General features: G+C 28.2%; 1 protein-coding gene across 7 annotated transcripts in view; it reads right to left on the bottom strand.

The window, feature by feature from the left end:
• Positions 1-17670, bottom strand: part of Wdr62 (WD repeat domain 62) — a 30664-nt gene extending 12994 nt beyond the window's left edge. For 2 of the 7 annotated variants that reach the window (XM_035079703.1, XM_035079704.1), the window contains exons 1-4: positions 17402-17664; positions 12244-12395; positions 4474-4565; positions 860-1082 (exon numbers count right to left, since the gene is read on the bottom strand). In XM_035079703.1, coding sequence (XP_034935594.1) covers positions 860-1082; positions 4474-4565; positions 12244-12324 — 396 coding nt within the window. In that variant the 5' untranslated portion in view covers positions 12325-12395; positions 17402-17664. Of the gene's footprint in view, positions 1-859; positions 1083-4473; positions 4566-10025; positions 10792-12243; positions 12396-17401 lie in introns of those variants that run through there. The other 5 variants (XM_035079706.1, XM_035079701.1, XM_035079702.1 and 2 more) reach the window with 5 other exon arrangements.
• Between the last annotated feature and the right edge of the window lie 241 nt (positions 17671-17911).

The raw sequence follows: 17911 nt of genomic DNA, 5'->3' as shown, positions 1-17911 counted from the left end.
TAGTTACTGGAATAACTGAATTAAAACCACAACTTCATTCTTATGAAAATACTACATAATAGAAAGAATGTATCACATTCATTTCTTTAAAAGAGCTAAAGTATCAAATATATTTCCTCATTATTAAAAATTCATAACAGGTTCACTAAGAATTCTTATTAATTATATGATTATAGCTGAACTTATGTAAAGCTGGAGTAATAAAATTTTGTTTTTTTTTTAATTTTCTCATTTTTATTAAAAAAAAAAATTCTCGCGGTCAACTAGCTAGAACGTAGTCAGAAACTTATGATCAACAAAAAGATGGTGTTTAACAATATTAATTAATTTTATGAAATTTATATTTAAGACATTTAATAATGTTCATGCTTGATATATTTTAATTTTGTTTACTTGTTTTTGAAAGTTTGACAACAAAATTAATTAACAATAATTTTAAAAATTTAAATATACAATCAATTTAAAATTCATAAGATTTATCAAAGACTAATAAATTCTTTTCTCAAAGTGGAAAATCCTTATTAAGAAAATCCTAAAAGTCTTGTATATTCAAAGCCACCTTATATTTTTCTTTATAAAGATTAGTGTCAGAAATGAATAATTCTATCTAAAAGTGATTGCAGATAAACTAAAACCTATCCTATCTAACAAGCAATGAGCTTACAACTGACTAAATAAATAAAGAAAAAAATTAGAAAATATTATGTGATAAATCTTTCTACAAATCCAGAACAAATATCCATCTAAAATGTTATTCCAATAGACTGCTCAACACCATCAATCAATACTTTTACCAGCGATGATCCCTGAACATGAAAAAGAGATAGAGTTTTTTGTGTTGAAATTAATCAATACTTACAACACAATTAATGCCATATTTATGAGTAGGAAATTCAGCAATTTGTATCGGATTTTGTTGATCGGATATATCCCAAACTCGAACATTTGGCATATGTCCACATTCCCCAGTAACCAGAAGTCGTCCATCTCCAGCAAGTGCAAGTGATGTCACGGTTTTCTTGCAAGCATTCACCACATGTGATTGTGTATTCTTCCGTGGATTAAATAAGACTACAGTACATCTGCAAAAAAGTGCAATATCGTTAGTATTAATGTATGATGTGAAGAGATAAGAGAAGTGTGAGAAGCTACACATGAGATCACTCAAGCATTTTATCCTTATACACGAGTTATATTATACTCTAGTTCATATAGTAAGTAAGTGTATCTACTCTTTGGCTACTCTAACAACGAGAGCCAGGATCTAGTGAGTATTTCAGAGTCGGCTTTCTCTATGAGACCACCGTCTCGTCACGCTAGTCGAGCACAGTCTCAAGTATCTGCGCTGAGAGAAGAATTTATTTGTAGTTCACCAATTTTATTTGAATTTAATCAGCTCTTATTCACAATGCAGACAATGATAGCACTGCATTTGTTCATTGTTAAATCAATAAATAAATAAATAGATCAATGTGTGAATACATAAATAAATCTTACTTTTCTAGAGCAATATTTTTCTTTTAAAAACTAAAGTAGGCTAGAATTATAATTATTGACGTAACGTAAATGTCTAGCGTAAAATCGTTATGTCGATTTACGATAATGTTTCACTAAAGTAATTAAATTATTGTTCAGCTATTTGTAGTGATAACAATGATTTTAAAGAACACTAAAATTTTATTGATTTCCGGTAGACACTTATTTATTATTTTCATGAATGACTAGTTGTAAATTTAGTCCAAAATTTTATAGCTAATAGAGATATTAAAAATAATTTGTCGTCTGTTAAGTATCTATTTAACAGAGTCATGAAATTTTATTTAATTTTTATTAAATGTTTATTCATTTTGAAAATTGTTTATTGCTGTATTCAACTTTAATGTGATACGATAAATGTTGTTTTAATAATGAAAATGATTAAAAATTATTGGATTAGATTACTTTAGAATAACTAGTTAATTCATTTTCTAAAACTGGATTATATTGAAAATAATCATTTGTCAATGTAAAAAATGTAAAAGTGAAAATTCTATCAATTAATTACCTCGTTGATTAACGTTACAACTTTTTTTAATCAAAAAACTTTCATCGAGACTGCGGAAAAAAACAATTAATAGAAGTCTCCTGAATGAGAATTTTCAACATTAATTAATGTATATATTCTGCTACACATATACTTGGTTGGAGTCATTTTTCAAAGATAACTTTAAAAGTGAATGCTTCCTGAGTAATAATTAATTAAAGTTTATATTTAAAAATTATTCTTTCAAGTTCACTCATCAACAACAGTATTTTATTTTCTAAGAATTTTCGAGTAGCAACAAATCATCAGCTCTAGATACATAAAACACTCTTTCATCAAGCTATTTGCAAAATTCAAATTGAAATATGTTATTCCCATCAAGTAGCAGTAAATTTTCCCCTCAGTAGATAAATCAATTCTCACGTTATGAGAAAACAGCTTGAGACAATTTTCACCTCTTGATCAAATTATGTAGAGCTTTGCAACATCATATCCTTAAAGTGATATCTATCGATTATTATGAGGCAAAATCTTCAGAAATTTTAACAGCTACAATTCCGCAGTTCGTGAGTCAATTATGAATTACTGGGTCAAAGGAGAAGGGGAGAGAAGCTAAAAGCTTTTCGCACGACCTCTTCCACTCTCATCTCGCCTCTCTCCAAGCTGTCGAGAGAGTTAGCAGCGCAACAAATACATCAGACTAATTTTCCACATGAAAGCAGCAGACTTTCATATATCAACATTCTACAAACGTCAATATTAAGATAATTAAAACTGTAAGTAAGGTGATGTATCATTTGAGATGCCAAGTAGAAGTTCTAGATATCAACTTAGACGAGTTGAGTTTTATTAGGACGCAATAAAAAAAGTTCCATCACGGTCTCGGTCTTGGTCTTGGCCTTGCTCTTACTCTCGTTGTGTCGATATGCGTGAGTTCATTGATCTCCCATCGATGGCAGTCAGTCAGTGAACGCAATAATCATAAAAATGATTGTGGTAATCGATTGAGGACTAGAGTATAGACTTCATTCATATTCCTCTGAATTAATTTATTAAGAATCATGTCAGTCAATTCATCAATTTTAAAAGATTGAATCCGTTTTGCTGCAAGGACAACATTTGTTATGATAATTTTTATTAAGCAATCAGGTTTACAAAGTTTTTAATGATTAATAGCAAAAAATAATAATCACTTATTTCTAGTTGATTTTATGTATAATTATGAACTTAGGTATATTTTATGTTATAAAATTGATATATTGAAGAAAATGTAGGAAATGACATCAAAACAATTTTTTTTCTTTTTAAATTATTTTGACAAGTAATTAAAACTTCTCAACAGCAAACAAAAAATAATCGCTTTTTTTACCTTTTAAAACTAGTCTGACTAAGTACTTGCATATTATATGTATTTGATCTTGTTATAGATTGAACTAGATAATAATAATTCCTGGATTTAGGTTTGTTCGCATTTCTGAGATTGTAATTTTTAATGTTCATCAGTGAACATGATTACTTTGCCAGTTTAATGAGTAGGGTCAGTAACTGGACTTTTTACATCTTTACTTATAACTCTTTGCATGTTGTATTAGAATTCACTTTTATTTTATCAATGCCGTTATATTTTATAGATTTATTGTGAATCGAGAATCCGTTATTGGCCTATGGCTGTCAGATACAGTAAAAAAAAACTACATGAAATAATTATTAAATATTCTGATACAACATTCAGTTAATTTTTGATGAGGAAAATTAAAAAATTTTTCATTCGTTAGAAATAATGGTATAATAAATATATATTATTCTTTTCCAATCAATAATTGGTAACCAAACCATGTCAGAGTTAATAAGCAGCTAAATCTTCACGTGATATTCAATTTTTTATTTTTATTGGATAACTTTTGCACTCTAATTAGTGCTATACTTTAATATTGATCATAATTTTTCAATATTATAGAATCATACCGTGAAAAAATTATTTTCTTTCTAGTCACTGGTAATTATTGATATTATTATTACCAGGTAAAAGTGGAGATAGTTATTCACAACCATCAGAGTTCGTTAAAACTATGTCAAATGATCACTATAGTGCCTACATCATTCATACTTGAATAAAACTGCTTCTCATCAACTTCTGATTGTCAAATTAAATTATGAATATTATATCAAGCTATATGAGACTATAGTTTCATTGCCTAATAGAGATATACCATGTGAACGAGACAATGAGAACAGATCAACAACTGGTACTATCAATTATTAAGAAACCTAAATTGAAATTTCCAAAGATAGCAAATCTTGTATCTATCTAGAGAATTTTCTCCTAAACTTGTTAGCGTGATAATATACTATTAATTCGTTGCATTAAATGATAAAAAACAAAAAATTAAACAAAAGTTCATAGTAAAGAGGAAATAAAGTATCAATATATTAGAAATTAATCAACTTACCCTGCAGGATAGGCAACTATCTCACTCGTAGTGTCGCAATCCAATGCTGCGTTACTCGATACAGTCACGCCCAGCACACGTTCCAGTTTTATCTGTAACAAATCATGAATTTTTTTAAATACTACTCTTTCCAATCCCTACAATTATTACTATATCCGTTGATGCGGTAGTATATCACTTCCAAGATATTTGTGAAAATATTTATTAGTACACTGATGTAATTATCAGTTGTTTTATTGTGTATTAATTGAGTATCATTGATACTTGATTTATGTTAATTCATTTATATAAAAAAATTTATAAAAAACAAATCAGTTAAGCATTTAAGATTCGCGGTGGCCTCTGACAGAATACTCAACGTGGGCTGCATCAATGTGGCTCATTCGATACGCGCTCTTGAGCGATTCACGTGGGCTGTGAACGTGGGTATGTCAAGATACGACAGGTAGATGCCAACAAAATAATACAATATCACATATAGTAGCATAAAAAACAAAAATTTTACAATGAAACTCATTCCATTCATATTATATCAGAGGCTTAGAATGAAATGCCTTCTAATCTTCTCTGTTTTTATCTAATTTCATTTCACAAATAATTAGATTAATTAAATCACTCAATTAAATAAATTATTATACGAAAGTGTTCAATGTTGCGATACGATTGGAGATGTAGAGGTTTATTCATGTTATGAATAAATAAATTTATTTATTCATTTACATTTATATCGAGGTGAAAGCAATGAGTTATTGCTGTTTAGTATTTTGGAAAATTGGGTATCACGTAATAGTATTCAAAAGAAATTCCACAATGGAAATACAATTCTATTGAATGTGAGAGCAATTATGTAATCCTGGGTATTTTTAATAATACAGTTGATTGTCAGTACAAGTGATCATTTAATCATCAAGTTTTTTTTGAGAAATAAAATATCATATAATGGATACATTTCAATACATGTACCGATATTTTATAAAAATTGATAATTTATAAATTGTTGATTGAGAAATATTAAATCTACTAAATTTAATAAAAGATAAACTTGATAAAGAATGATTTTAATTTGTTAGTAAATATTTAGGAGAAATTTTTGATGAATATTAATGATCATTTATCATTTTAATCGAAATCAAAATAATGTATGCAGTAAGTTCGACTATTATTAATAGCAGATATTAATTTACATGAAAAAATAAAATTAAATAATGATTTTTTTTGTATATAAATAAATAAATAAACTTTAAAAATTTTAATAAAAATATTTTTAGTTATTTTTTCAATTTTATTTCATGATACAATTGAATAATTTAATTATTAACTTAAGTTTTAAAATTAATATTATTTTGAAAATATTCTAAATTTGAAATATAGGCTAGTTGATTACAGAAAAAGGTGAAACTGAGTATGTAAGAAATTCTAAGTTAGAAAAATAGCATGTAAGATTCTCATGAAGTAAATTTACATAATAGTTTAAGTATTCAGAATATGCATACGAATTATTGGAAACTTTGCTTTCATTCTTTCGAATGAACACGTAACAAATTAGATTAATAAATCAATTTTAACAATAATATAGTTCAAAGTAATAATAAAATAAAAATTAGCTGCACTTAATTCTATAATTGAATTCCGATAAATAATTTCTTGGCTAAAAAAGTATTATTAAAACCCACTTAAGTTTTTTTTAATGACAAAAATAATGAAATTAGTAAAACAAAAAAAAATCCTCAATAAATTCAAACTCCAAGAATAATAAATACCAGAATTAAAAGATAATTGCAGAAGCAATTTACAAGATATATGATATTAAAAAACCATTTTTAATTCGGTGTGATAATGAGTATTACGATGATCAACATTGTAATGAGATAAGAAATAAAACAGTCTCTACCATTTTAGCGATGATCTTCATATGGCCTTGTAAATTTACTGGAGTCTAGGCATTGCATATGCGCATTATCTCTTGTCTTTATAGCACTAGTGAGTTGTGCACCTGCATATATCGGACAGATGTCTGTCAAGAAGCCAAAAGGAGGGATAGCAGAAAAGTATACACATATTAAATGCACTTGTGCATGTAAACATAAAAGAATAAAAGAGGCTGTCGAGTGACGTAAGAGGCGGCTAGACCAGCAAAGAAGCAAGGTCCTGTAAAGATTGCGCAATTCAGTCGTTGGAGAATCCTTTGAGATACCTCAAATCACAATGTACACATTTTTACTCTTCCCACATGTTTACTTATACCGACAAGCTTTACACGACAAATAATATAAATGAAATGAAAATAAAAAATATCAATAAGTTAAACTACTCCATGAAAATAAGGAATAGTAATTATGTCGTATTGTCAATCAACTTATTTATTCATGATTAGTAAGTCTTAAGAATCCATGACATTACATAAGGACGATTATAATTATTAGTATATTAATGTCTAGCAATAAAATATCATAACAAACACGCGCAATTCATTAGCTCAGAATGATGAAAACTTGCAAGAACTTTTACGAAATTTGTGGATGTACATAAGTGGAATGAGATGTTGGTTAATCAACTTTAAATTATTACAAGAAATTACGTTAGAACAGAATGAAAGGAATAAATATTTTAATTTGACCATTTAGATTCATTGATGTAAATATAAAATAATAATTAATTATTTATGGTGTTGAGGAAATTAATGAAAATAAATTATAGAAATTCAAATGATTCCTTGGTTGAAAAAATTCTGGATCTATTCATGACTAATTATAGTTAAAAAAAAATATTTTCTAATTCATAAAAATGTGTTAAAATCAATTGCATATTCCTTGTTTGATAATAAATATTCATTGTTAATTAGTTTATTATTTTGTTTATATTTTTTTTTCCTGATGAATGTAGCCATGGTATTAATTTATTAATTTATTCTCAAATAATTAAAATGTAAATAAATATATTTTTTTGCTATAATTTCTAATAAACTTGATCAATTGTTTTCTAGAACAATAGCAAGTATTGATTGGAAAAATAAAATTCATAATACGTTAGTTATGGGAATTGATAGAAAGGTTCACACTTAGTGCAATAAAGATACTGAGTTAGATAAAGGATTGGTCAATCATTTTAGAGCGACCCTAAATCATGATAAATTAATAAATAGTGATTTTATAATGAGAATACACGGATGTGATAGATTTGATCAAATGATAAAATATTGATTAAATTTTTTAATTTAAAATGAAACTAGATAGCTCCTAAAGGATATTAATATTAACAACGAAGGCAATTTAATGGTCATTAGAAATTAATTTAACTGACAGCAGATTTAATTAATTGGATAACCGATTAATCAACGAGGAAAATTGTGAAGAGATAACTGTTGTCTTTGAAACGACAAAAATGTTAATAACTGTAACTGTGGTATTGAAGATTTTATCAACACTTAGAAGTAACATTTCTAAACCAAAACTTTCTACTATAAAAAAATTTTTTATATCTTAATTAATGTTGGTAATTTAAAGATGACAAACCTTTTAGTTTAACTTTTGATTACACAAAGAAAAGTTTACAGTTGATTCTAAGATCTAACTTTGAACTGAATAAGAAATTGGCTTTCATAGCTACGTTTAATCTTAGAAAATTATTATTATTACTAGCATTCAGTCAATAAGAAAAGAAAGATTAATTTAATGAAATTCACTAGCACCTAAGAAATTTTTTTGAAACAATTAACACTTTTAAGTCAGTAAACTTGAGCACTTAGTGTCCAAGGAAATTTTTAATTAGTTCTCCAGTAAATTAAATCAATAATTTTATGAAACTAAAACTAATCAGTAAATTTTTAATGTTAAAAATGAATCTGTCAATATATTCAATTCGATGTAGAAAAACTGTTGAGAATGATTTTTTGCAAAAAAGTATTATATAATTTTTTCTAGGTTATTGACCTCAGATAGCATTAACATGAATAGATAATAAATTAACGTGCATAATTTAAAAGACTAAACTAAAATCAGGTTTTAATAATGTATCTTATGCAAGGAAGAGAAGAAAAGTAGTAATTATGAGTACGAAAAAAAGTTAGTGATTGATTAATTTGTATGGTAGTATAAAAGGTCTAAAAGGGTATAGGTAAAGGAATAAGGGATTGGTCAATCAGCTTAATGACTATGCCAAGACCAATTTACACAAACATGATCCAAATGCTCTCCTAAATGACAAGTCAGGCAAGCCACACCCGTCATAACATTTCATTAACTTGGGGAAAATTGGCTTACATAGTCTACTCCATTAAACTGTTTTTTATTCTATCCCCATCGCATCAGATAGTATCGGTAAATCTTGACAAGGGTCATAGAGTGAAGACCAATGGAATCTTGAGGCTCGCGACTCGCGACATAATTGTGTCAAGACTCACAAGAAATAATGCTTTTATCTTATAGCAATTTTATCATGAGTAGCTCAGCATCAGAGTCATAGGTCTTAAACTCATTTACCTCACAGAGTGAACGCGAGCTAGGACAGGATAGAAGTCAAGAATTAGGCCGAGTGCGGCCTACAGTCTAGAAATAATAACCTTTCTCTCGGAATCAATTGCTACGTGTGACGGTTCAGCGCGTAGGATCTTTATCAAGGCTCATAGGTAGGCCTTGTCGTCTGCAAAAGCCTGCATGGTTATATTTACATAAGTCATTGGAGTAGAGTATTTGAGTATAGTTATCACTCTACAAATATTACACCTTTTTTTTGTAAATATTCTTTGATGAAAACCTACTGTTAACAATCAAAGAATTATCTTGTCTTAGAACGTGATCTTGTTTATTTTCTATTATGATTTTTTCATTACATTACATGTTATTATTTTTTTTTTTTAGACAATTTTTTTTTCTTTTTGCATAATCATGGTCTTTCAACAGTGCATTGTTATAAGAGAAGAATTTTTCTATGCGGCAGCAGTTGGAGTAAAAAATTAGCCTCTTGACCTTAACTGCTTCTAAAGAAACCATGTTAAAAATTTCAAAAGGGCATATGATGAAAGTCTGCTCTTATAATTGTGTTAAATCAGTTCTGAATTGAATATAATGTTTTACTTCATTATCAAAAGATTCATTGAATGACAATAGTTTTTTAAAGTTAAATCTTAATAACGGTATGAAAAATTAGTTAGAGTTAAAAAATAAATGAGTTTTACTTTTTAAGAAACTTTTTGTCTTTATAAAATGTCTTTCTTTTTGAATTTCTAGAATTTTTTGTTTAATTGTCATAAATATTCTCACTAACCTTATTTCTGTTTTAGTAATAATAATACGACTGAATAAAAAAAGTTTGTAAAAAATAAGAAAGCTTTTTGTAATATAAATATAAATAATAAATATAGTGAATAATTTATTTGAATACTTTCTATAACTTTTTAGGAATAATCAAATCGGACTAAGCCAGAAATTTTATCAACAACAATGAATAATACATTTTTTTTTAAAATAAAAATAATACAATTAATTAAAAAATAATTGATTTGTTTAGTCAATATCTTGATTCAGTTATGTCTATTTTTATTCTCTCCAACGTACATTGTATGCAGGAATACTCTCCCTATCACGTATCACCGGACTGCTATTTCTTGCTCCAATGAGTGCCATTTTTTATTGTGATTATCCTCGAACTAAGCCATCAGGTTCAATATCTTCCTAGTAAAAATATTCACAATAAAACTATTTTCACACAATTTCCAAATGTTTAATAAAAATAGAAACTGATCCATTACACTTTTCACATAATTGTTAAATACCAAATGATGTGAATATTTTGTTTAAGTGAATACATATTTTTACACAAATGTTATAATGACTCTATGAGACAAATAATGAACGCATTGTCACAAGAGCCAGCCACGACGGCTAGTTTCATACTGAACTGGTCGGTTTCTCTGGTTGTGAACGCGATACCCCACTCCCTATAGCTAAGTAATCGGTACTCTGCCGATTGCCGCACGCGGCCCGGTTCTACTCACCTCTATTAATTTCTTTTTTTCCGCCCAGAGTTATTATCTGATACTCACACTTTTTTCCAGCATCAAAAGAGTCATTAACTTTAAGTACAACCATTTTACTATTTTTCCTCAAGTATTATGGTCATTTTTCACAACTGCTGTAATTCAATAATTATCTTTTTTGCATCGAACTTTGTCAAGCTATTTTTCATCTTGATTTGAATTTTGTTCAATAATATCGTTGTAAAGTAGAAACATACAATTTTATATTCTAATCCATTCTTCATAATTAAAGTTTCACTTGAAAAATTAACTGCAACTTCTAGTCATGTTGAAATAACTGTTAATTAGTCGAGACACTACCAATTATTGAAGTTTAATTTGTTAAAAATTATTTACGATGAAAAATAAATGAATATTTATAAAAATACTCAGAATTCTAGTAATTACTTGGCTTTAATTATTTAGAGAAATATTTGTAGAGTCAAGTATTATAATTATCGAACAGTTGTTCAAATCAATGACATGTCATAACAACAATCAAAAATACACCAACTACTAGAACTCTAGCTCGTTTCTTCTAATATTGTTTTGTCATTAAGAATCATTTTCTTGAAATATTTAAATATAGAATTCATCACATTAAAAGTGTATTTTATTAATCTGAGAAATTTATTCCACCATTATTTGTTAATAATAAAATAAAACAATGTCAACATATCTGATAAATTAAATGAAATAAAAAACCTTGGTTATTTCTTTGAAAGATGTCTTAAAATATCGTGTAATAATTCTACTTCATTTCAAAAGATTTTTAAATTAAAATAAAATAAACTTTTAGCTTTCTTTAATTAATTTTTCTTCTTATTTTCAAGTCTTTATCAACTCTTTTCTCAGGCTGCATTAATTATTAAACTTGACATGAATATTTGGTAGTCAAAACAACGACCTACGCATTATTTTAACTTCGACTGAATCATAAACGTCAGAATGGTAGGTTATACCACCAAGTAAACCAAAATCGTAGGTGTTACCTCTATTACACCATCAATGAAGTAACAGATATATACAATTTAATCATCATCTCCTACTATATAATCAAGTTATATATAAATATCGAATAGAATGTGAAACTGTCTTGTTTGATGATTATATGATTATCTATAAAGTTCATCGGTGATAAGTTCAGTGTGTTTCACAGATAGTTGAAGGTCACAAGCAGGAAAACAATCAATAGATCGTACCGTTACTTTGTATGGTACAGGAAATCGCATAGACGTCAAGCGCTTGAGGAACGAACGCAGCTGGTTTCTACGACCTCAGAGATAAGTTTAAAGAATTCTCTCAATATGGATACATAGTCTTCCTTAGATCCTTGTTAGAAAAAATTATTTCCCGTTCTTCGACGTATTCGTTGAATATTCTTGACTCTGAATCACACAGTTTGCCTTTTCAATAAGACATTTATTATTTTTTTTTTCCTTTTTATAGAATTTTCAGCAGATTCGATTTACTGCGTTGTGATAAAGTATTCTTAGTCATTCAAAGTCTTTCAAGCTTCCAACAAGTATAAAATCAATAAACAATGAAAATAAAGGTGATTATTCAAACACCAATTCCTCACATGTTGTTGATGATAATGGTATGAACGATGAAGAGGGCGCCTACTACCGATTTAGCAACATAAACTCTGCATCAGTTGGTAAAGTCGTGATTATTTATTTAAATATTAAGATTATCTTTATGTGAATAATATTTTTATTTATATTTATTAGTAACATCATCGTGTGAATGCTTACCCTGTCTTGTATCCTTATGTTCTCTTGACCCCTTTTCAGGCTAGGAGCCCGCAGGACTTTACTTGTCAACGGTGGATCCATCTTACTGTTGTTCTCAATCTTCCTCACTTTCGTCACGATTCCATTCTCTGCTGTATTTTATTTATTCACATCTGCAAAAATATTTTTCAAGTTATTTACATATTCAAGAGATACAACAACAATGAATGTTCATTGCATTTTAAATTAATAAAGATTATTTTAATAATTAGCACGAACTGAATTAATTTGAATGTGAAATTTGCTGATGGATATTTCAATATTTTATCTATATGGGATCACGTTGACAAATAAATTTTTATTTGAATATTAAAAATCTGCTTCTTAAACATATGAGCTATTAAAATAATTGATCAATAATTTGATAATTATTATGATTGATTCAAGTGGCAAAGTGTATATTTTCTTTGATGTTATTGTGATTTATTTAAAGAAATAAATGGAAGAGTTTATTGGTGATTTATTCGCTAAAGATATTTAATCGGAGCAATTGTATTAAGGTAAATGCTCCAATAGTTGGCAGATTAAAGCCAATAATAGATCTTATAAATCTCATGAAGACCGGCAATCTTCTACACGTATTTGTCTATCGACTAGTCAACCATTGAATCTTTTTTCTACAAAAGAATTTCCTGTGTTGTTTTTTCCTATTTAAGTTGGTTTACGGTTACTTCAAAAAAGCTAATATGACTGATAAGAGCACACTTTAACTCTTAAAAAGTCACGTGCATGTTGATGATTCACTTAAAAATCACGATATTTTAAAATTTGTGAAATGGATATTTTGAAATGCATTTTATTATTTGCAATCTTTGCTAAGAAAATTTTGATGATTTTTTTATTCATGAATCTTCAGAGAAATTGTTGGATACACTTGAATGAACGTATTCAGATGAAGTTAATTGATGAAAAAGTGAGAAAGTTAAGATTTCCATATTTAAAGATCCAAGGTGAATATAATTGATAGAGGATGAATCTGAAATGATCTGTTACAAAATTAGTGGGATCGACGCACACCTTATTTCAACTTTTGACCCTGAGTTTCCAATCTTCGCACCTATCAGCTGAGTCGATACGAATCGTTCTTCTTGACAAATGGTGCATTACCAAACGATCCATTCTATTCGTATCTACTACAAGCTGCTGTGGTAGCCACATATAGAAGCATTCTTGGTAATTGGCACGGCCGGATTTTCAGCCCAGCCACTCATTCGATTCACCAGTCCAAGTAATGATGAACCATCGTCCCACTAATTCGATGCGCTCTACACGCATCAACGAAATGCATCGATGCAAACTTGCTTTATAAATTGATAGATTATTGTCTTCAATTATTGAAGATTTCTTGTCATCAATAAATAAAATTTTATCAGCGAAATCTACGGATAGAAATGAAGTACTCAGATTTACATCTTTTAGAATGAATTAATTATTTAATTAGATGTTTAAAAACAATTTTTTTCTTGATATATTCATTAATGAAGGTCACATAAAATAATTAATTCCAGATAATACTGATTTTTTTGAGATGTCAATAATTATGTAACTAATTATTTAACGAGTTTCAAGTTAAGTTGTGCAAAACTGAATAGCTAATTTTTCTAAAATGTTTTTAATGATTTTAAAAAATAATTATGATTGGAGTTAATAGTAATAAATCAAATTAAATATGAAAATAATTAAATAAACCTTAAATAATTAAGTAATTAATTTTATACGAGTTTTGTAAAAATATACGTAGCTAATTATTTTTGTATAAATAAATAAAAAATGAATAGAATAAAATTATTGATTCTTGAAATAAAATTATGTTTAATATTTATTTAAAATAACAAAGGAGTTATTGTTCAGCATTAAAATGAAAAAAATTCATCTCCGTTATTAACAAAATTTCAAATGCTAAGCAATACTCCCAGAGCATTATATTCTGCAAGCATAACAGTATAAAAGAGTAAAGCATCATTCGCTTTCGCCCTTTTAATGAATTTAATTAAATGTTATCAACCAAATAGTCATTAATTATTCATCTCTGTGAATTTTTAATTAACTACCGTTGTTTCAACAACAGTTGTAAAGGGAATGTGTAAACAAAATATTTTTTCTGATTTGGAAAAGTTGTTTATCAATTAAAAGAAATTAGTAAATTATTTATTTTTTAATTTTTCAACCTAATAAACAAAAATGAAAATTAAAAATGATGAAATACAGTAATTTAATTAATTTTATCATCGTTTTACTGCCAATAAAATTTGTTTTTCAACTGGTTCATTAGTATTCCCTAAACAGAAACAGCGTATTTACTATTAGAAGTCTAGAAAACAAGCATTTAAACAATCTTAAAAATACCAATACGTTTTACAAATAAGCAGTTGGCTTCATCACATTGATATCCACTTCTTCAGGTGGGAAAATAAGAAGAAGGCAAGAAAAAATGGTGATTTAAGTGAGTAGTAAGCAGTGCACGTAGAATGAACGTGCTGCATGTGAACTTACATGTTCAGTAGACTGTCATGGTCATTGGAGACCATGTACGTAAGAGAAAAGACGAATAACATTGTAGTGGATTCCAAAAAAGTCGATTAGATGTGTCTGTACTTTTGTGTAGGCAGTAACAACATGCATATGCATTGAATAAAAGACGAATTCCATGCCGGAGAAATTCTTTTAAATACGAGGGTGTGCTCTATGTATTCTATAAAGGCAAGACGCCTTTCTCTCAAGGATAAAGTGCAAAGTAAAGACAAATGGAAAGACAAATTGGTCTTATAGCAAACTCCGGCACCTCATTACTGTTTGATGTGTATAAACCTCGCACGTGTGTTATGGGAATAAAATGTCCAGGAAAAGTCCCGTCTACTTGTATACAAGCATGTAGAGAAATGCACCAGGTCATCTCAATTCTCACGCTCTCGATACCGCTTCTCCTTTACTGCCTTCATGAAGACTTCAACTTCTATCTTTATATTACTTGATAAAAAAATTTTTATAATATTTCTTTTACATCTCATAAAATACTGCTGAAGATCAATAAACTTATCAGATGAATTAAATTTTATTCCAATTCGATGAAAATACTGTGAAATCAATAGGATTAAGAGCTTTTAAAGGTCTAAATAGATTTTCTTACCAGTTGATAGCTAGGTAGGTATATTGAAAAACTGGTTAAATCAGTAATGCATAATATGAATTTTAATTTATTCTAAAAAATTTTCTATGAAGTTATACATTTAGAAGAATTTTTTTAATCAATTTCTCTATGACATATAAGCTATTTTAGCTGATAGAGCAGGAATAGCTTTCATGATTCTTGCTGAGAGAAATGTAGGGTGATTAATGAGTAAAAAATTACATTTGAAGAATTTCAATGATGATTATTGGCCTTGGTAGGTAGGTTGTAATTTAATTTTTGAAAAACAGAGTAAAACTACCATGTGTTGAAGTTAATGTTATAATTTTATAAAGCAGCTTAATTTTATTGGCCCCGAAGAAAATTTGATTTTGCTCTCTTTTAACTTATACAATAACTTTAAATTTAAACTTTAATACGTCCTTAGACACATATATGAAGTTGCAATGAACGGGTTTCCTCTTTAACTCAAGCTTAAGCTAATATGTATTTTAATTCAATACTGAAGATAACAATGAAGAACTTGAATTATTTAGAAATGTTCAGAAAATATAGATCAAGGTTTACAAACAATTCTGGTTTGCTCTTTTTTGAGAATCGTGTATCTTTGTATCAGACTAATCAAATAGATTGATTTGTAGAAAATGAAAAAAAAAATCATTACTATGGTACATTAAATAATTTTCAGTGAATAATGAATTTGTCAAGAAGTTTCGCAGGATTTTTAATAACTTCAATTATTAGAATTTTAATTGTTAAGATTTTCGGAGTTTACGCAATTGTCAACTGTAATAAAAAGATATCACAAAAACTTTGACCAGTCTATGATACCTGAAAAAAACTTTCCAACTATGTATTAATGTTTTATCGAAAATTATATTCAATAAAAAGTAAGCGTAGTTACTTTATCGAACATAAAAGAAAGAAATAAATTATATACCTTCCATAAAACATTTATCCATGTACTTAAGGTAATTGTGTACTAAAAAGAGCGAGTTCTCTGGTAAACTTAATAACACATACCAACCATCTGTTATTATGTCAAAAATGTCAAGAATGTACTAAGTATAAAAAAATTATTTTGTTTAGTACGTACAATTTGGAATTAAAATGAACTATCTATCTTTCATTTCTCTAAGAAGCCAGATCAAGTCAAAAAACTCATCAATTGATTCAAGAAAATTTTTCAAGCCATCGATGAAAGCATATAATAAAAAGTAACAAGATTATACAACTAATCTAAAGATCGTCAGACCAGTTGCCTGAAGTTTCAAGGTCCTTTTAAGTAATTGATCCTGAATTAAAAAGAAATAAAGGTTTAGATAAATAACTAGTTTTTTTAAATAAAATCAATTGAAAAAACAACAAAAATCATCATGTTAAAAGCTTTAGTTCAATCAATGTATGACCAGTTCAATGGCATGTCTTTGGTATTTAAGCCATAGTCTATTCTTATTTCAGGTATCTATTTCCATTTGAATACTCCTATATGTCATATTGTGCTGAACTTAAGAAACAAAAGCTTAGGACACCTAACATAAATTCACCACACATTCACGAGTTTTGAAGAGTTATCCTTTCCAACACAATGGCTATATATAATAAGTCACTAATGGACAGAAAAGTATAGCTTTGTATCCTATCAGACATGCTCTTAATCATCTGAGATAATGGAAATTATCAAATAACCCACAGAAGCAGTGATAGTCAATTACTTGATTGTTAAATAGCAAATATTTCAAACATTTGCTCGTGATGCCAATTCATTGATTTTTCCCTCGACTCTTCAAGTCTGGAAGTGAAGCAGGTGAGTTTTTAAACGATGAGGAGAATGAAAAAGAAAAGAAAAAAAGAAAGACGCGTGGTTATGTTTTTTGCAATGATTAAAGTAAGGTTAGGTGGTTCGATATATCATTATATGCAATTTCATATGTAGATAATTTTTTGTCCTATGAATTATTTTTATTCAATAATTTATATGGACTTTTGTACCTTGACTTTTACTACGTACAGTAGACCCAACCACTAGGTTAGAATGTTGACGGCATTTATTGGACGCTATAATATACAAATTTATCCTCTTTCTTTCCTTATAACACTTGTTAAATATGCACTCACTAAATACGCTTGAATCATATACTCACTTGTATTCCCCCCACGATTCACTCAAAAAGCATGAGGATAAATAAAAAAAATATAATAAAATTGACAAAACGAATACACACAGCGACAAAACTATCGACTAACAACCGCGCGAGTCGCCAAGAAGACTGAAGCCATCGTCTGAGTTTCAGGAATATAAAGATCTTTAGACTTACGCCATCTGTTTTTAACTCCATTTTTTTCTCAATCGATACCAATTTCTTCTTTACCAATAGCTAATTTATTACCTTATAGTCGATAAAGGGAATAGTGTTTATATCGGTTATGAACTGAGTCGATAATACAGAAAACATTGTTATTATAATTAGAGGAAATCAAGTTCTATTCTCTACGTCATTC

Source organism: Chelonus insularis, unplaced genomic scaffold (assembly GCF_013357705.1).
Source record: "Chelonus insularis isolate UGA/USDA-ARS -01 unplaced genomic scaffold, ASM1335770v1 contig_25_pilon, whole genome shotgun sequence".
Taxonomy (NCBI): Eukaryota; Metazoa; Arthropoda; class Insecta; order Hymenoptera; family Braconidae; genus Chelonus; species Chelonus insularis.
This window is presented reverse-complemented; position numbering and strand designations above follow the sequence as displayed.